The sequence below is a fragment of the Condylostylus longicornis genome, unplaced genomic scaffold (assembly GCF_029603195.1).
Source record: "Condylostylus longicornis isolate FDR11 unplaced genomic scaffold, ASM2960319v2 ptg000084l, whole genome shotgun sequence".
Taxonomy (NCBI): Eukaryota; Metazoa; Arthropoda; class Insecta; order Diptera; family Dolichopodidae; genus Condylostylus; species Condylostylus longicornis.
Window position 1 is genome coordinate 9,359,777 of NW_026578052.1, and position 22,388 is coordinate 9,382,164.

General features: G+C 30.5%; 1 protein-coding gene across 4 annotated transcripts in view; it reads left to right on the forward strand.

Annotated features, from left to right (window-relative positions):
• LOC129613448 (axotactin) overlaps positions 1-22,388 on the forward strand; it is a 138,074-nt gene that overhangs the window by 72,428 nt on the left and 43,258 nt on the right. For all 4 annotated transcript variants that reach the window (XM_055527519.1, XM_055527520.1, XM_055527518.1 and 1 more), the window contains exons 9-12: positions 9,616-10,481; positions 11,504-11,718; positions 19,249-19,648; positions 21,090-21,337. In XM_055527519.1, coding sequence (XP_055383494.1) covers positions 9,616-10,481; positions 11,504-11,718; positions 19,249-19,648; positions 21,090-21,337 — 1,729 coding nt within the window. The remainder of the gene's footprint in view (positions 1-9,615; positions 10,482-11,503; positions 11,719-19,248; positions 19,649-21,089; positions 21,338-22,388) is intronic.

Below are 22,388 nucleotides of genomic sequence, written 5' to 3' on the forward strand. Positions count from 1 at the left end.
TGCCGCGTTGCGCAGTAGAAGCACTAGAGTTCTTAGAGGCATGCCAAAGTTCTCCTTTTCAGGTGGAATCTCCAGAGTAGTTCCATGCCTCGCAAGCTCGTCCGCCATGCAGTTTCCCGGAACCCCACTGTGTCCAGGGACCCAGACCAAGTTCATTTCGAACTGCCCCGCCATCTCGTTGAGAGACGACCTGCAGTCCTGGACCGTTCTAGACGTGGAGACCCCAGAGCCCAGTGCCCTTGTCGCGGCCTGGCTGTCAGTGAAAATACTGACGCCACCAGCCGATACGATATTGCACCCAAGCCAACGCAGAACCTCCCCAATTGCGGCCACCTCGGCCTGAAATACACTACAGTGATTCGGCAGATGAAAGGAGAGCTCAACATCTAATTGCTCAGAATAGACTTCCCCACCCACCCTGCCATCGAGTTTGGATCCGTCCGTGTAAAAATGTACTGATCCGTCGTCAGTAAATCCCTCGTTCTGCCAGGCCGTGGCATATAATAAGTTGCCTCCACAGCGTGTCCACAATCCACGAGAACGGAAGCATGTCCCCTAGGGCACCGCAGATCCCGCAGCCATCTGCCAACCCAGCACATTTAATGGCGGCAGATGGAAGAGAACCTCGAGAGCCTGAGTAAGGGTGGAGCGTAATACCCCACCAATACACACCATCGCCATTCTTTGAATTTTGCTTATCAGCCTAAGGCCCCCCCCGCTGTGTGGAGCGCTGGCCACCACACCAGAACACCGTACATCAGGATCGGCCTCACCGCTGCGGTGTATAGCCAATAAACCATGCTTGGTTTTAGGCCCCACCTCTTCCCGACGGTCTTCTTACATGAGTAAAGCGCAAAAGTTGCCTTCCCTACTCTCTCCATTACGTTGGACCTCCAGTTCAACTTTGAATCAAGAGTTAGACCCAGGAATCTAGCGTCCCTGCTAAAGGATAAGCGGATTCTGTGTCGGCGGAGTTATTGTTGGTATCTTATATCTCCTACTGAAAATAACGAGTTCCGTCTTTTGTGGGTTGATGGTCAACCCACAGCCGACAGCCCAGCCAGAAACGAGGCGCAGGGCTCTCTGCGTCAGCCCATTTAGGGCATGAAGATACTTTCCAGACACCGCAACACTCAAGTCATCAGCGTAAGCCTTGTAGCACTCCCCCTCCAAGCATACCAGTAATTGATTAATTACGAGGTTCCAGAGAGGGGAGAAAGCATCCTCCTTGAGGGGTGCCCCTGCCAACGGAGCGCTCAATGCATGATCCCCCAAAGCTACCCCTGATGGTTCCACCTGACAGCATGTTGCCTATCAGAGCAATCAGAGAGCCATGAATCGAGAGCCCCGACAGCGCCTGAGTGATAACCCGCGACTCGACATTGTTAAATGCGCCCTCAATCTCCAGGAAAGCAGCCATTGTATACTCTCCGCAGTCTAGAGAGTTTTCAATGTAGTGTATCAAAGAGTGGAGGGTCGTTTCCGTTGACCTCCCCTTACGATACGCATGTTGTGCCGGAGATATAAGCCTTGGGTTAAGGTTACTCCTTATGTATACATCCATCAACTTTTCCAATATCTTTAATAGAAAAGACGTTAAACTAAGATCCTTTGGGCAGCTGTGAGAACTTCTCCCAGCCTTAGGGATGAAGATCACCCTAGCAACATTCCACGTTTTTGGAATGTAGGTTGAGTCTAAACAGCACCCATAGATGATCTTAAGCCAGGGAAGGATGACCTCCGCAGCGCATTGTAGTTCTGCTGGCACTATGTCATCAGCGCCAGCCGACTTAAATGGATCAAAGCCGCGAATGGCCCAGAGTATTCCCCTTTCAGTAATCACTTCAAAGGAGAATTGTGCCTAGCAACGAATTCAAATTCTATATAGCCATGGTCCGAAAAGGAATGCTCTTGCGGTACTTTCCAGTTCGTAACCGAGCCAAAAATAATTTGTGGGGCAATGATTATGTCTATAACGTCCTGCTTATTTTTAGTAACGAATGTGGGCTCTGAGCCTCTATTGAATAGTGTGAGGTTACTACTCAAGATAAAATCAAAAAGTGACTGACCTCTATTGTTGGTATCCGAGCTTCCCCAGATCACGTGATGTGCGTTGGCATCGCTCGCAATGATGAGACCAGTGCTAAGACACCGCGCCTTTCCCACCTTTTAAGGCGGAGAATAAGCGCAGCCGATTGCCTTCGCGTATAGGTCCAGGGACCTATTGTCTGCACAGGCCACGAAGGTTTGTTGAAGTTTTGTTCGGTGGCCTGGGTCTCTTAGCTTCTGCTCTTAGCTCTGTGGAGCGTTGACGCTTAATAGCCACCCCCTTCTCGTTAGATGCTTGTCCACTATACTTTTTGCCCATTTGTATGTGGACCTTTCTTCATCCGACCTATCTTTTTCCGGAATACAGCCAATCCTTTCCAGATTTCTGAAAGCCGATCGCCGTTCCCTGTAGGCTCTCTGTGAGGCCTTGATTGTTGCTGTTGGTGCCCTTTCTATGCTCCGGGTAGTCTTTGTGACTGCACCTGATGCACTACTGCCGGCACTGGGGCTGACTTTGTCATAGCCTCGTGCCACGCTACTTGGTCCCGGCTGGGGTTCCTGTTTCACCTTTGGTTCCACAACAGCCCTTACCGCATTTCTGTTGGTTACCTCCGGCTTTAGTAGTGGACTCGCTTTCTGGAAGATCCCATTTTTGCTGTGAGGAATTAGCTTGGCCAAATTCCTTTCCGGCTTTTCATGAGTACCAGACTCATCGATATTTTTTCCGTTTCTTTTCTCCATGCTAGTCTCACGAGTTGCGGAGAAAGGAAGTCCATCTAGGCAGAGATCCACCGTACCTAGACAAGGCTAAATACTCCGGAGGGCGTCAGGTATCCGGATACTTCGTTCAAGACTGGGCTATTTGTCTGGGCCCCCAGCCAAGCTGATTATCGGCACGGATCGTATAACACTTTAATCCGACCCAAGGGAGTTTGGAGTGAAGGGAGTCAATAGGAGGGATATGTTGGGGGAAGGGTTGAGTACCATTTGGTTTCAAGTCTCATCTGGAGATGTTTCTGAGACTTCTTGACCCTACTCGGCCCCTACACCGCGACGAGGTAGATAATCGTGTAGAAGTAATTAGGGGAAAAAATTAAAAAAACTAGGACGGAGATTCAGTTTATCGATCCTCACAAGTTGGGAAGTAGTTTTGTACGGTACGGTAAAACTCAGGCGGGGAGCACAATAGATTCGTGGTGTAATTATTTCGTGTTATCACAGGAATTATTTTAATTTATTGGGAATTCTTCTTAATTTTCTACTCTTTCTAATCTTTTTTGAAATTCTTAATGTTTTTTTTTTTGAAAAGCGTACTCGTAGCACATATCACAAGTATATTTTGTACTTAAAAGTTCATATCATTCATGTCAAAGTTTGATTTAAGGGTAAAAGTTATATGAGTTTACATAAGTTTTCCAGTTCAATTCTCCTAATTCTTTAATCATTTCCAGGAAATATTGAAGAAGACCTCGTAAATTCCTTAAAAATAAGAAGATTTTGATTGTTTCTCTTATTTTTCTTTTATTTCTCTCTATCTCTCTTTCTTTTTTTCTCTTTCGAAATATACGAGTAATAATATCCTTTAATAGTAAATTTTAAATAGCTGAGAAATAGATTTCATTTTAATATCCTACAGTAAATGTCATTTTCAATAGCTAGTACCGTTGGTACTTATTATTTAATTTTTTCTCCTTTTTTTTGTTGAATTTACAGTGTGTTGAGTATAGTTTATTATCCGTTAAAGGAAATTTATTTTTATATTGGGGAAGGATACACATAAAAATGATATTTTAATTTCATTTAAAATTAAATTATTTTTTTTTTTGCATTCTTTTGTTTCTTTTTTTTTTGTTTTCTATGCGTTTTTTTTGTTTTTATGATGTGACATAATTTAAAATTTGTCGTTATTTGGCGATCTTAAAAATAAATTAAAAAAAAAAATGTCGTAAAAAAAAATTTTACATTTCAACCACTTTTTATGGAAGACTTAACAATTTGAAAATTTTACGCAGACACTTAATATTTCGATTAAATACATTTTGTGTAAATTGTAATGCAAATATTGCAGCAAAATATAAAATGGTTACATATTGGAACAAATTGAATGACAATGAGGATTTTCTGATAACATTAGAACATGAGATGAGGACCTTCTATTAAATTTCTAATGAAAATCAAGGCGTGTATGGCAACAATATTTACTAAAAAACATTCCATAATTTGTTGAATATTAAAAATACCGATGGGGGAGTGTGCAGTACTGTATACACATTATGCAAGAAAAAGTTAATGATTTAACCAAAATTAATTTTAAAATTTCGTCGAATTTCTCATATCGTAATGGGCATACTATACAAAGCACAAACTAAAACCCAAACTAATATTGAATAAATTTTGCGTACACCAAATTAAAATGGAAACTACCATTAATATTTAAATTTATCCAGCAAAATAAATTAAGCAGAAACAACTTTGATACCAAATTTTTAATATTCAAATAATTAATTAACTTTTTTTTTCTCTGGAATTTTATCTATAATTTTCGGTTTACAAAATATTTAACAAAATTTCCTATTATTAATAATGCGGGAATAATTATTATGTTTTTTTTAAATATTAGACGATTTATATTAAATTATTAATTAAAAAACTCTTGAAATTAGCAAATGTCAATAACAGTTTATCGTCAATAATGCGTAAAATAATAGTTAAAAAAATTAATATTTTCCTGAAATTTCGTTATTATTAAAAAAAGTGCATCGAGCTTATGTTTATTTAAAAAATATTGCCTTCATAATATTTTTAATATTTATTTATTTTGACATGTTTTCAAAAAGGAAAAATTAAAAAAAAAATTGCACTCTAAATATTTAACAGACGTCTGTTAGTCGCATTCTACTTGTTTGCATTGTTAATAATAATAAATTGAGTCTAACCAATTTTTCTGTCAGCCTGCCTATCTTAAAGTTTCCTGACTCATAATAGAGCTTACGAACTAGAGACTCATAGAGTGTTCCATCTAGAAAGCTGTCGAATACTTGTTCAAGTTCAGTTTGAGGAGAACAATTTTCATAGCTTTCTGCCTTGACAGTTTTCTGTTTTGATAATCTTTTTTTTTTGGGACTTTGTGCGACGAGCTTTTTGAGGACTACGAGCTACACTCACAGTAGAACTTTGGACAAGTGCTGGTTGGATGTCGGAACAGCGAATTGATTATTTGATTCAGGTGACTGATAGTCAATGATTCCGAAAAGAAAAAATTGAATAGAAAGCCCTGGTGGACCGGAGGTTTCTCTATTTACGCTGTTGATTCCAAGACATCAAGTGTGGCTAGAGCTGAAGTATTCTATGAGGAAGTGGAAGTGTGGAAATATCTGTTAGGCTGTCGGATCACAATAGTGCATTTAAGGTCGAGGTGCTTGCAGTTCGGTGTTTCAACTGAGATCGTCGCCATTTAGGTTGTTAGCAGGGCGATTCTTCGGGTGCTTCCGCCCCTGGGGGTGTTGAAAAACTTTATAGATGAAGAAACTAGGAAAAAGGCAAATTTACTTTGGAATGGCGGGCGAACTTTTGGAACGACAAAGACCCTGGAAGGAAAAGAAATTTTTTTGGGAAGATATGGCTTTAATGTTTCGGGAAGAGCACGCGTTGGTGATCTGCTGAACTTTGTCAAGGGACTGGAATGAATTCAGCGCAAAGTGTATCGTGAATCGTGATATTAACAATATCTTTCATTAGTATTACAAATTGAGTGGTAGTTTATAACGTCCTTTGAAAACTCATTCATTCTAATTCAAAAAATGATATATTTAATATAAGTTTCTAATAGGATTAACATTATTCAGTTCTATATAGCTACTCTAATCCAATTTTTTCACGCTAGTTTTAATATTTGAAAATCCACTTGTGCAAAATACAAAAAAAAAATCTATGACTATTTATTTTATTATTTTGCCTTTGAATAGTTTTTATTATATATTTTACTATTTTTTAATATATATAAAACCAAATAAATTTCCTGAAAAACACAACAATCTCATAAATATGGAATTTTTTTTTACTCATTTTGTATTTCAAATTGACAAAAATATCTTGCATCAGTTATTTTTATCCCAATTGATTGCATATATTTGATAAAAATAAACTTTGTAAACGAATAAAAACATTAACCTTTTTTTTTACTATAGCATTAAAATGATGATGCCAAGTATAATCGTAATAATATTCTATATAATAAATACTACAGTAACAAAAAAAATGTACATAGTTATATTTGGAATGAAAATAGGTAGGGTTTACTTTAATAATCCTGGGATACCACAATTACTCTGGAATTTTATGAATCCGAAAACTATTTTTTAATAAGCTTACAACTGATCCAAAAATTTCTGCAAACTTTGTCTCCAAAGGCCGAATTAACTAAACTCAATTTTGTATAATGTAAGCACCACTTTACCTGATTTCGAAATGATTCTCGTCTGAGATCAAATAATTCTACTTGGTTGATGTCCAATAATTTTACTATATGTTAAGGTCAAATAATTTGTGATTCTCCTTTTATTCATAGAGACTAAAACTCTTTTGTTGTTATCTCTCAGAGAGAAGAAATCTCTGTAGTGCTTATCTCACCCAGAGTTCATAAACGAACGGCCAAGCAGAAAATGAATGACTGCAACAATTCTAATTTACCTAACTAGGTACACCTTCGACTTCAGTTTGAATTGGAACCGAAATGGAAAATTTATAATAACCCGCTAAACTAACACAGTTCGTTTTTTTTTTTTTTTTTGGTATAAATAGACCTATAAAAATAAAATTTATGAAAATATTTTTGGGTAAAAAAAAATTATTTTTTTTTTTCGTATTTCTATACATAACTATGTTTATGACATTGTTATTCATGCGATTATTTAAATTCTGAATAAAAAAAGATACATGAAATATGAATATGTGGCTAATAAATTTAACAATGTATTCTCTTCGGAGAAAAACCAGAAAAAACTACTGTCGGATTGTTCTAAAATTCTTAAAAGTAATCCGAATCGTACAAGAATAACTTTAGCGCCCCACTAGCAACAATACGTAGCTGGGAAAGCCTTGTTTTTTACAAATTCATATTGCTGGTCAGAATAGATATGGAAATCAGGACTCTTGTCAATCTATTGTCCGAAAACTATCATGTGTTTTAAAAATTAAAATACTCGGAGTTTAACATGCAAACTAAATTTTTTTTTTCAAATTAATTTTAATTTTTGTAGATTTCAGGAAACTCAATTTTCATCTAACATATACGAATAGTTTTCGAAGAAAAAAAATTTCTATCAAGGATATTAAGGAAAAAAATGCGTAAATTTCTTTTTCAGTTTTTTTCTTTAAACATTTTATCATTTAATTGTTACATGCCTTCTACTCTTGGATAATAAATATTTAATACATTTGTTTTTCCTTTCTCATATTCTAACAAGATAGAATAGTAGAGGGCATAAAACAAAGACACTGAAGACCATATTATAAAAAATGAAAATCATTCATTTTTATTTTCAGTAACAATGGAAAGAAAAAACAAGAAAACAAGAAACAAGTAAATTGAATTTTCTTGTTTTTATCATTAACAAAAAAGAAAAACAAAAGGGGGAACAAAAAACAAATAAACTCTAATTTTTTTTTTTTTTTACACATACCTTTGTTTTCTCAACTTTAAATAAAGTGACCATACATCACACCTACTTTCCTTTTTAATTTTCACTTTTCCAATTTAGATTTCCTCCTATTCAGTACTATAGAAGAATATTAAATAATTGATTTTCGTCACGTTGACAACGTTTTGTTTGCCTTTAAGACTCTTCATGTACACTGATGTGATTCCTACCGTTTTTTCCCCGACTTTTCTTTTTAGACCTACAACATATTTTGACAAAATTCTATTCTTTTTTCTCGTCATATTTGAACAGCCTTTTGGAAGAACTTGTCGTCTGGGTTTTTTCCAGATTAAAACTTAGCATTAAAGTTCTGAAATAGATCTTAAATTCATAAATATCAGTAAAATGCTAGATCTGAATTTGTCTTACTGAACTTGATATACAATATATCCTAAATAACACGAATGTAATTGTCATTTATAAGAAACCCAATCTACAATGGCTTTTTCTGGTTTCTCATATTGGTAACTCTTACTTGCTGACTAAGCTTACAACTCCATTAAGTATACAACTTTCTTGATTGGTGACAAGAAAAGAAGCATAACTTACTATTATTAATGTTTGAAATACTTCTTACCACCACGAGCAAAATTCTACTTTTCGTTTTATGTCATTCTATTTCTTATAGTTGCAGAAAAGAGGACCAATTACGTTACGGGAAAAAGAATGTTAAATGAAGATTATTAAACGTTTCTTGTGAGAATTAGTTTGAAATGCCGAACGTAAATGCCTGTTCAAAATCGAAAGCTTCACTTGTTCAATAATTCCACTTTAATTACTGAATAAGTCTACAGTTTCAGTTATAAGTAAATCATAATTTGAGTATTTACAAAATGGTCACCTGGTTGTAAAGAAAATTTATTTATATCCGTTCTTTAATCGGAATACTGCTGAATTCCACCAAGTATCTACCTGATAATTTCAATTTATTTGTTTGTTTTTTTTTTTAATGAATGATCATCACTTTTTTCTTTATTTATTTTTAAATTTTTTTAACATTTAGTTTTTTTTTCTCTTTTGTTTTTTACTTCATTTTGTGTTTCTTAATTTTGCTGATAACAACGTGTGGTGCAAATTATTGGAATTTTTTTTTTTTTATTTTTTTCGCTTAAATATTCGTGTGAAAAACAAATCAATAAATAAATCAACTATACTGGAATTGTGGAAAACATTTAACAAAAAAAAAAACCTGAACTTTAATGGTTTGCCATTACCATGCTCGCTCACAATGAAATTTCAACAACGACAACTTGAAAATTCAAAAAAAAAAAAATGGAAAATCAAAATGGGAAAACATACATCAACTAAAACAAAAACCAACAATCAATACAAACACCTTCACATAACGAACGATATTTTTATAATGATGAACTTTTACGGTATTCCACTACCTTACTACTATTTATTAACCGAATCGATGGTGTCATTGACGGCGGTGCTGTATTCCTTCCTTTCTCATTTCCTATACATATACGAAATTTTTCTCTCACCCTAAACTTATTTTTACTTTTTTTTAACACTATCATCTATATCATATCGTCTACAACGAATATTGTCGTCCTATACATTGTCGTTGTTACCGTAATCGTTACCTTCATCGTTGTCCTCGTCGTCGTCGTTGTTGTCGTCATCGTCCTAGTCATCATTATTCTCTCTTTTTCACCTATTTTGTTTTTATTTTACACTCCATTTCATTTTGATTCACATATTCTATATATTTTGACGGTCACAACATTAAACGATTTGACCTGATTATTAATTAAAAAACTATATATTTACTTGATTCCTTTTACACACGATTGACTACATATCCTTTTAACAATACCCACACCTTTATTTACCTTGAAAATTAAAAAAATTTTTTTAGATACGTTTAAGTTCCGATAAATTAAGTTTTGATTTAATGCCAAATAGCACGAATAATTCAACACATTCAATTGTTATTAAAATAAATCGTGCCACTTCATGGCATAGCATAGAATTTGATTATAGAAATGATACAATTAAATTTACAATTGATTATCGTTATACACAAATACTTAAATATAATTTAAAATTTAATATCGGTGATAAAGTTATAATTGGTAGTAGTTTAAAATCAGCTGCATCTGGTCTAATCGGTTGTATTCGTGATATTGAAATAAATGATTATTTAATTGAACCACGTTATGTTATTAAAACAGAACGTGTTGTTGGTGAAGTTGCATTAGATAATTGTAATTATATTGATCCATGTAAACGTCCAAATACATGTGAACATGGTGGTAAATGTTTTGTTAAAGATGATCGTGTTACATGTGATTGTAAAGATATTGGTTATATTGGTAAAAATTGTCATTTTACAAAATATCGTAAGACATGTGAAGAATTAGCATTACTTGGTTATACAAAATCCGATGTGTACTTAATTGATATTGATGGTAATGGTATTTATCCGCCGGCACATGTTAAATGTGATTTTCAAAGTTTAGAGAATGCAACAAAAACAATTGTTGAACATAATTTACCATCACAAGTTGATGTTAGATCATTTAAAGATAAAGATTTTAGTTTTTATATTAAATATCGTGAATTCTCACCAGAAATGTTACAAGAATTAATATCACATTCATTATATTGTACACAATATGTTAAATATGATTGTTATAAGGCGCCATTAGAACTACATGCAGCAACATGGTTTACATCATCCGATAATAATATGACAGTAGATTTTTTAGGTAATGTTAAAAGGTAAGTATTTTTTTTTAATTTAAATGTTTTTATTTATTTCATTTTCAAAAACTATATTAATTTCAAAAGGGTACACCAACTCACAATAAAATCTAATTGCCGCAATATATTAAGTTACTTATAATTGGTATAACAGTTTTCGTAATTCATATTTTACTTGTTTTACTTTTGAATGCTGTCCAAAGCGCCGAGATTTATTTGTGAGATTTATTGTGACAGGATGTTCAATTTTCTAAACCAAATCAATACATTTAGTTTGAGAAAAGTTTTCAAAATTTCTTTTAAGAAAGAAGTTTTCGAAAAGGCCACATTAGAGGGCACATTCCAATATTCAATAATCACCAATTTGCACCGTCACTTTTATACAGGAAGAATTTTATTTAATGAATACGAGCGCCATCTTCCGTATGTTTCCGGCCTTTGGTTTTCAAAATCAGCTAAAGGGTCTATTTAAGACAGGTTTGTAATGCAAACCTGTCGTAATTTAAGCCTTAAATTTATATTAATATTCATATTTGCAAATCTCATATACGAGTATAAAAGATTTAATAGAAAAATTCCAATTTATTTTAACCAATTTAACTTTTATATATGGAATTTCTTGTCTTGTTCTTTTTTTACATCAATCTCCATTCTTCCCTTTATCCAGTTGATATTTTCCTCACTTTCATTTTATTATAAAATTCCATTATATATGAATATAGACTTGATCCCTTCTTCTATATTAAATTTTCTACCTTTCTGCCTATACCATACCCGTAATAAATATAAGAAACTCAAAATATCCTGTAACAAAATATTTCAATCATTTCATCAACTTTTTAACACAAAAAAAATGAAAACAAAAAATAAAAAACAAAATTTTTTTTCTACCCTCCTGGTCTCCTTTATTTTTTTTTTTATATTTTTATTAAATTTTTCCATTTTTTTTTTCTTTTCTTTTCTTTTTTTTACTTGTTTCTTTAATACACATTCAACTGTACATAAATTGTGTGTGTTTTGCTGTATACATACATATGCAGAGGTGGTTGTCCATGTTCCGTCAACAAAACATGTACGGACCCAAATCAATCATGCAATTGTGATGTCAAGGAAAACAAATGGAATTCAGATGAAGGATACTATGTTGAACCTCATAGTCTTGGTATAACAAATATGTTTTTCCTACAGCAAAAGGATCTTGATGAAGAAGCACAAGGCAGAATCACTTTAGGACCTTTGGAATGTGTTGAAACAAGTATGTTTTTAGTTTGTTTTTATTTTATTCTTTTATGAAAACATGATTTTTTTTATTTTTTTGATTTTTTTCCATCATTCACTGCTTTATTTTGTGTCCTGTACATAAAATTGCGTACATATACATAGATGTTCTTTGTGTTTTATTAAAACACAGGATTTTTTAACGCTCAGAAAAGAATTTATTATGGTTATCCTAGTTGTTGTTATTTTTGTAGTTGTTGTTTCTTGTTCCGATCTCAGTATTGTGTATACACTTTCATAATTTTTGGCAATCAGGAACGAAAGAATTACACTAACATTTTAATGAAGAGTTTGCTATGAGGACATTTACCTTAAAAAATTAATTTGAAGAAAATTATTTGAGAATGAAATATTCATCAGATTTTTTGAATCCGTTCCGATGAAAAATAACGAGTGTTCGGAATGTTTCCTAATTCTTTCGAAATGATAAGGGCTATTACAATAATCCAATAATAATTGGATAACGATAACAGTAGAAAATTTCGCACATTGAGGAAAAAGTTGGATCTTCATAGACATAAAATCTCCAGTACGGTTGACTAGATGAAAGAAATCTTCCCAAAATTTTCCGTACTCAAAATTTATAATAAAGGGTTAATTTATTTCACACGTACTTCGAAAGCTTATCGTACAGCTATGATTAAATATTACATTATTCCGTTTTGCCGACCCTAATACATATATTTGAATCCAATTATTTGAATACCGCTACTCAAAATTTGATTTTTACCTATTATTTGACAACCATTGCCTTTGACACTCGAATAAAGTCTTAAAAACCAAAAATATTGGCCATACAGTCGATTATCTTATCAACCTATTATTTTTGAATTATGGTGTTTCGTGCCTTACATACGGTATTTCCTCTCATTTAGAAAAAAGTCTCTTTTTTATTTAGATTGAGAATTTTCCTATGTAACGAAGAAAAAGAAAAAAGAGAAAAATAGAGAGAGAAGCAAATTATCAAAATAAATGAGATAATGGTATACTTGGGTATTATAATAAATTTATTTTATGGATTTGAAGAATGTTGTACACCCAAAATGCCCTTCATACCATCATAATATGAAGATATTGCCATTTTCTGTTTCTCTTTTTCTTCATTATTCAATGATAATACTAATATCTTTTGTTTTTCATTTCTCAATTCTTGTTTTACTCCCACATTTCATATGGGTCAATTGTAAAACAAAAGCTTGAAAGAAAAAAAGTAGGAAAAAGGTACAAAATTTTGAAATCAAAACAAAAGTAGGCATATAATAAAGGAATTTTTAAGCCTTAAAATAACAACAATGAATAACCATACATACATACACATTTTAAATTAAATATTATGGTATTGAATGGGAAAAATTTATGAAAATGAAGATCGTCTTGGCTTCCCTTTTCCTGTTTATTTTATGAGATTTATTAATTAATTAGAAGGTAACAGCAGTTTGTTCTAAAAATAGAATATTTTTTAATCTTAAAATAGGATTTCATTTATCCTTCATTCTATTTAATTTGCAACGCCCTCACCAATTTTAATATCATAAATAGAAAATATTCAAATTGAATATTCTCAGAATAAAAATTTTTAATTAATATTCATTCAATACAATTTTTAATTACACCTGCTTTTCATTACTCTAAAAGTGGTGTTTAATGCGGTTCCAATATTAGAAAATTTAAATTGAAATTTATTTTATTAATTTCAGTTAACCAGATTTAACGCATAGTTTTTCAAAAAATATATTTATTAAAATAATTATCTAAATTTCAAATATAATAATTTTATTATAAAGAAATAAACCAACCATATTTTAATAATAACAGTAATAATATTTAATATTTTACGCTTAAATGAATAGGATTAATTTGTTCAAAATTATTATATAAATTTTAATTGTATGCTATTAACGAAACATAAACATATACATCCATAACTAAATATTTTATATAATATTTTTAAACTATGTACAATACATTTCAATTAATTTGAGCTCATAATTTCATGAATTTCCTGCATATTAATTTATTAACGGGGACCAAATTAAAATTAATGGCCTCTTAAATAATAATCATAATATGAAATTTTAAGATTTTAAAATTATTTATTTCATTGAGCTCATAACTCATGCATAATATTTATTATATAAGAATTTTGTATTAGGGCCATATAAGTAATTTACAGTAATAAGTATAGTTGTGATATTTAATATTGAAAGAGAGGCTGAGCGAATTAATATTGAATGCTCTACATTGCTGAGCATCCCGTAATATTATTACTTATTATAATTGGCTGTTAGACTCAGACAATGTAAATATTTTGCCTATTTTATCGATTACATATTGTACATTATACACATGACATACTACATACACACCATTAACAGATTTTCTTATATTTAAATTAAATTTATGTTCAAATGTGTGTATACTTATTAAAAAGAAATGTAGTGAAAATATTACAAACATATAAACAATTTGAAATATCTCACAATAATTTATAGGTTTTTATGTCTGAGAATTTCTATTTTATTTTTATGAATAAAAGCCCTCTGACGATAAATATTTAAAATAAATTGATATTTTTATTTTTGATTATAAAGGAAATATTTTCATTTGATTATCTTTGAGAATGTATGATTGTATAAGTAAATGGACAAATAAATGGAAAATAAAACTAAATGAAAGTAAATTTGTACATGTAAATTTCACAAACAAAAATTTAATAAACCCACTACAGTTAAATTTGAGTGGAGTTAGTGTATCAATCCAAAATACAGCAAAATACAAAATGAATGTCAAGCTCAGATGAAAAGAGCATTTCAAGAAGAGAACTATTGACATATAGGGAAAACTGTTGAGTTCTACATGGATATATGGTAAACAGCTATGAAGTTGCGCGAACAGCTAATACATATCAAACAAATACAAACTTTTCAGAATACGGCGTGTCATAATATGGCGGGTTCTTCCTGGTATGTACGCATTAGTGACATCTATAGAGATTTGAGATGAAATTAAGAACTCCACAATGAAAGGTAGAGTGCATTTGGAGCTTAGTTTAATGGAAATATTGAGATCGCTCAAATTATAGAGCAGAAAATATTAGAACAGGATGACTGAAAAAAAAACGAGACCTCTCGATTTAGCCTACAATGAAACAGCAATTCCGTGTCTTCCTTCAAATAGTGTAGCCACAAAAACACGATTAAGCAAAACTAGTCAGTTTTACTAGTTTTAGGAAGTTTGTGACCATCAAACTACGTTTTAGGTTCGATTCAAACCGTCCGCTAATAATAGGTTTGACAAAAATTTGAATCGTCTTCATCATTATCTCTACATGATTTTTAACACCTGTAATAAAAAATAAAAGTTTTTTAATTGTTCTCGGTAGAAAATCATAAAAGACAGGGCAGTATCAGAACCCTCATCTCATACAAACTAAGTTCGAATTTTCTCTGTAAAAGTCTAAAAACAGTGATATTTTTGGAATGAAAGGAAAAAAAACTTTTCGAGGTTTATCAAAATGCTAAAAATTAAAGAGCTTGCATTTTATAGGAGTATTGGGACGGCGAACTTGACTAGAATCAAACGGCCTACTACCATATGTACAAACTTTGACTGGCTACTAGCTTGGTCTCTTTTTAGATCTCTTTTTTTGGGAACAAATTGCTTTAAAATTAATTTTAACCGTGCACAACAATAATATTTATTTTAGGATTTAACTAAATCGTGGGGAATTTTGAGGATTTTGTGAAAATCTAAAAAAAAATTCAAATTCATTTTATAAAAATTTCCCGATTCCATTAAATTATACTTAAATTATTTTTTTTTTCTATACAAACGATTTTTTTATCCTTTTCAAATTCTACTTAATTTCAACCTTTTTAAACTTCTAATATTCCAAAAAGAAGAGATGCCCATATTCAAACCATACAATGTTCATTATTATCCTTTGATTTCTCAATACACTTATAAGCACAAATTCTATAATACTTTTCTTTCCTCCTTATTTTTTTTCTATTTTTTTGAAGTTCTTTCATTTTCAAAAGTATCATTTTACCATTTAGTTAACCATCACATAAAACTTGGTTCTTTTGCTTTAATTGGAACTCATTAAATATTTAACGTTTTTTATTGGAAAACTGAAACCTATCAGATATTTAAAATTTAATCTTGCGTTTATTTTTTTTCAACTTTTTGTTTTTTTTTTGCACCCGGTATTATTAAACAATAATTAATTACATTACGATTGGCTCAATTAAAGCGAAATGCATATAAAATGAAAGAATGTAAAATAGGGGGAGAAAAAAGTGCCAAACAGAATTCGGAGTAGAAAAATGAACTCTTCATCTCATATAATTTAATATCATTAATTATATTCTTTTTTTTTTGTTCGTTGTTTAATTTGGAAACCTCCACAATATTTGACACAAATATGCAAATGTTACGTGCAAAATGATAATTTTTTATATTTTTCCTGGAATGATCAAAATTCTTAATTCAAATGTTGTTGTTAAGAATTTTATTAATTAAATGTTTGCTTTCAATTATAATCTAGAATTCATTGCCGAATTTATAGGCTAAATTATATAATCATAACCAATTTACTCCGTTCCGTTGCAACATTCCGTTCTTTAACATTTTCGCCAAATATTTAATGCAAATCTTGATTTGCTTTTATAACCAATTTTGCTTGAAGAAATCTCTAATTGATTAGGCTAAAAAAATTGGTTGTACCAACTTGTACCAAATAATTTTCCACTTATCCAATATGTACCAAGCATTTTGCCTCAGGAACTTTTGATAAAATTTTTTAGAAAATATTCCTTGTTACAAGTAATCCGAATAATTTTCACTTGCAATTTTCCCATATAATTTTATTACCGACCGTATTGTGTAAACAATAGGTAGGTTATGTGATAGCAACAAATTTTGCATATCGAGTTTTCGGTGGGAACGTACTTCTCCATAGTAGGGAAGTGTAAATAAACTATTTTTAGCAACCTGTCGGTCTGTCGGTCAGTCTTTCTGTCGGTCTGTGTGTGCACGCGTGTATCTCAAGTTCGGTCGAACCGATTTTGATGAAATTTTATATGTAAGTTTGTTTCCACCATGGCACGAATCGATCAACTTTTGGTATATATCAGGCCTCGGGAACTGCACTTTTTAGCGGGCCTGTTTTACATTTTTGAACATTTTGAAGAAAATATTCAACCGATTTACTTGAAATTTTATATATAAGCTCAACTCGACCGTCCGCAAAAATTCGTATATTTTGGAAAAAATCAGGCATCGGCAACTAGACGTTTACTACGGGCCAAATATACATTTTTGTGTATATAAAGAGAAATAATCAACCGATTTCATTGAAATTTAATATATGAACTCCTTGTATTAAAACAATGAACATATAAATTTTTTGGAAAGATCAGGGCTCGAAAACGGATTTGCGGGCCGATTTTACATTTCTCACCATTTTGAAGAAAGTATTCAACCGATTTACTTGAAATTTCATATATAAGCTTTGCTCGATCATACGCAAAAATTCCTAACTTTTGGAAGAAATCAGGCATCAGCAACTGGGCGTTTACTACGGGCCAAATATACATTTTTGTGTATATAAAGAGAAATAATCAACCGATTTCATTGAAATTTAATATATGAATTCCCCGTATTAAAACAATGAACATGTAAATTTTTTGGAAAGATCAGGCATCGGCAACTAGACGTTTACTACGGGCCAAACATACACTTTTGTGTATATAAAGAGAAATAATCAACCGATTTCATTGAAATTTAATATATGAATTCCTCATATTAAAGCAATGAACATATAACTTTTTTGGAAAGATCAGGGCTCGAGAACTGATTTGCGGGCCGATTTTACATTTTTCACCATATCCACAGAACAAATTGATGGAATTTCTTGAAATTTGATATTTGAGTTCTGGTTGTTACCGAAACTAACTGGCGAGCATTTCAGGGAATTCGAGTAGCACAAAGCGAAACTCTACTAAGAGCCAAATTTACATTTTTCTAAGTATGTTAACTATAAGCTTACTAATGTCCTAAAAATTGGAAAGAAGTATTTAACAGACATTTTTATAATATTCTGTAACACTTTCATTTTACTAGACAATACACAATGCGGTCGGTTATGTGCTGACCACATCAGATTTTTTTTTTGGTGTTAGGGCAAAAATTACCACTTCCATATAAAAAAAATGGCTGGCACATCAATGCATCTTATGCATACTGTCAATGTACCATACCACATGGAAAATTGTACACATAATCCAATTGAAAATTTTGTCCATTGAATTCTTAAAGTTGGGTTTTCATTGCCATAATACTTTACAATTCCAAAACTTCGTATGTAGCATCAAAATTATACAGTTTGCCAGTGATTTGCGCTCTTGCATTATAGATTTTAATCTGATCCATTTCAAATAATTCAGACAAAAAGAAGATTTGTTTCATATGAATGCACAATTCATTTATCTTATCGTGTCGTTGTTTCGTACCATTTTTTATTCAAAGACCTAAATGGTAGGTGCATAAGTATGTTTATAACGGTTTATAATGAATTCTTTTTTTTTCTCACTCAATATTTAAAATATCACACGTTTTATTTTTTTATTTTTTACTCAATTTCATATTCTTGAATATTTTTTTTTGTTCACAAACCATACAAACACGTGTAAGTCGATAATAGCGTATTTTACAATCTACTCGAATTTTCATCAATTATCTTGTACTTATTTCATTTTAATCCTTATACACTTTGAAACTAAAATCGAATGAATTCTTCATTAGTCTCGAAAATTTTAATATGAAGAATTTTTTTTTTGCAATTTACTACATTTTAATCAATTTTTTGAATAATTTTTTTGCTAGATTTTCAGGTCACATCAAAATCGAGTTATTTGGAAACTATAACAAGACTTTTACCAAAAACAAATGACAATGGAATTAAAAGATTAAGAATGTTAATGATTAGAAAAATTAACGATTAGGAGTCTTGGGAATGCGATTATTAATAGATACCAACCCTGCGATATATCCCATTTAAACCTAGTCTATTTTGAATCTATTTACAATGTACAGCTTCTCGTCAATATCAACTATTTCTGGCAATTTTACTAATGATTCAATTTAAAGCACCTTGTACGTACACCATCATTGATTTGGGCCTGTGTTCGCGTGAATTTTGATTGTCATATTTACAGATTAATATCATAAAATTGAAATGCGACCACTCTAGAGAAAAAAAAAATTTAATCCTTCCTCAATTTTTTCATGAATCATATTGATTCTGACATAACCGATGAAAATGTATGTAAACCTATACGTAAAATGGTTTTAAAGTGAAAGTCAATTTGTTTTTGAATTTTTTTTTTTAAGGAATTTTCGTTAGCACTCATCAATTTCCCTTTTTCAATTTTCTTTTTTTATTTGCAAAAAAAATTCACATTTTCTTTTTTTTTTTCTCTCTTTAATCTTTACACAAAAACAGATACACAGAAATATGTGGTGACATTTACCACATCTCAATCGTATATTGAAGTACCTGGTTGGCGTAAAGGTGATATTGCATTCTCATTTCGTACAACTGGTGAAAAAGCTATACTATTATTTCAACCGCCTATACGTCCATCATATCCATCATTTATGGTTGCATTAACTGGTGATTATCAATTGACATTTAATTTCACATTAAATACTGGTACTACAAAAGAATTGGTTATTGATTCAAATCGTAAATTAAATGGTGGTGAATGGCATAAAATTTGGATTGATTATAATGAATATCATGTTAGATTTATGATAAATACTGATTATAAAATGGTTGATTTACAAGCACATGAAGAATTTGGACCATTTGAGGGTAGCATGTATATTGGTGGTGCAACAGCGTAAGTATTTAATTCATTGTTTATTTGACTCAAAAAAAAAAATTAAAAATTGTAAATAATAATACAAAAAATTTAAATTTAATTTTAGGAATGTTAAGGAACTTATCCGGGTATATGATAATCGCAGTAGCTCTTGCCGATGTTTTTTGCCTTTACGTGACCAATCGGTAACTAATCAGAAGATGTGAAATCGCATGATCTCGGAGGTCGACAAGTTCATTTCTCATAATTGTCTTATCTCCAAATTTTGATTTTAATAAATTAGTTTTAGTTGCCGTGTTACATAAAATTTATATTTATCTTAAATATTTGTTCTTAAACCTCGCCCGGATCAATATTGTCAAAATACTTGAACACATAAATCATGTTGTGATCACGGTATTCGTTTACCAAATACGCAGTTTAATTCTAAGAGGACAATCAACAAGTTAGGAACCATTAGAAAATGATTTTATCTTCATTGATTTTAATAAATATTTTCAATTTAAAAGCTATTTCCCATTCAAGATTTTAATAAATTACAAATATTTTGAAATTTTAATTATAAATTCATTAGAAGAAATAATAATAATATATTTTCAATTTGGAAAATTTTTATATATTGGATTGAATTTTAATTGGCTCACTGAACAGTAATTTATTTAATAGATAGGTTAAGGATATTTTATACAGATGTAAATATTTTGCCAAATTTAAATCTTTTTGAAAATTATCTGCTCGCTTAAATCTTGTGTAATATCTACATTTTCAATAGGCTCTTGTTTATCAATTTATAAAATTAAATGGAATAAATTTGTCCTCTGTTTTGAAAAAAAGGACAACCCAATTTTCTGTTAATGTAAAAAAAACTCTTCTAAACTTAAAATTGTTATAAACTTACTTATTCGTTCTTCACCTATTGAGAATATTCACTTCGCCAGTCCTATTGCCCAGTTTTGCGGTAATTTTTTTCGCAAACCTGTAACTTCTACTCACGTCGTCATTTTATTCCATTCAAATAGTGAATTCTCAAAGTTTTTCATACCCCGCTCACAATTATTTCCACAAATAAATTCAAATTATCTTCATTTAATCGAATCTTATAAGTATGTTACATGTTTATACGTTGATTCACTCTGTAAGAAATGAATTTCCATATTATATACGTAATATTTGCATTATATATATTTAAATATGTGTATATAGAAATGTTTATATTATGTATTACAATATTATTTTGCATACTCCTTCCTACTTTTATTTTTTTTATAAAATAATGAAATTTTATCTTCCTTACTTATTTTCTTCAACAAAATTATCCGTATATAAAATTGTTGAATAAATTCTTAATTCCTTGGTATTATGTTTGTTTATATGTATAACATTATTTTTTTACAAAATATTTTATTATAATTATTATTATTATAGTTTCATTTTTTATTTTTTGTTTTACTTTCTTCAGGGATCTTCTTAAAAAATTATCTGTTAAAGCTGGTCTCATCGGTTGTTTCCGTGGTTTAGTTGTTAATGGTGAAATTCTTGACATTTATAGTTATATGTCTGTTCATTTGTCGGAAATAATTAAAGATTGTAAGCCATCTTGTGTACCATCACCATGTAAAAATGGTGCAGAGTGCAAAGAACTGTGGAGTACATTTCAATGTGTTTGTAATAATCCATGGGCACATTTAGGACAATTTTGTGAAACAAGTAAGTATATAAAAATATAATAATATATTATATTTATAATATATTATTATGCATATTTATATATGTATAACAGATTTACATATATGAGTACATATAAGAAAAAACAATTTATTTCTAAATTTTATTTTTCTCATTTTTTTTTTTTTAACATTTAAGAAAGTGTTCATCTGGAATTATTTCTAGCATTTCATTATATTTTAATTAGGAGAAATTTAATATAAATAGCATTTATGTGTTTGTGTGGAAATAACATCCAAAACAACTTATTTTTCTATCATTATCTTAACTATAAATATTTATATTGTGTTATACTAGTTGTTGAAACTATACGAGTAATATTGCAAATTATAAGAGTTGCACATAACATGACAACTTTAATACAGCAGAATGCGTTTATTACACTTTACTTAACATTACTACATAAAATTAAGAAACTAAAATTTATTAATTATTATAATTGCATACGCGAAGTTATTCATGAAAATTTATTTATAACATATAATATATATTTATAATTATAAAATTGTCACAAATTTAAGACTTCATAATATTGAAAGTAGTTTTATGATTACTTTACGTAAGTATTTAAGAGAAGGAGGATGTAGGAACACGATTTGTACATAAGTGTATAGGAAAATATATTATTAGTGTTATTCATTTCATATAGAAATTAATTTGTAAAACTAGACATATTTTAAATGTTATAATAATTTTTCTTGACCTCATAATTTATATTGCAAATTGAATAATTTTATTAGTTTTTAATTAGTTTTAATTTTAAAAAATTTAATTGTAATTTGATTATTATAGTCATAATCAGAATGAATTAGCCAAATAAAAAAAAAAATATTAAAAACCTTCAACAATGGCCGCGAGTGAATCGCGGGCGTCGATAAAATTTCAATCTATTTGACTTTTTAAAGTTGTTCAAATAAAGTTTCGCTACCGCAGGAGCAAAAAATTTCCAATCGACTTAAGTAAAATCATAATCTGTCAAAATGTCAATTAACTGTCATATTAATATTTTTGATATACAAGACAATTAAGAAAT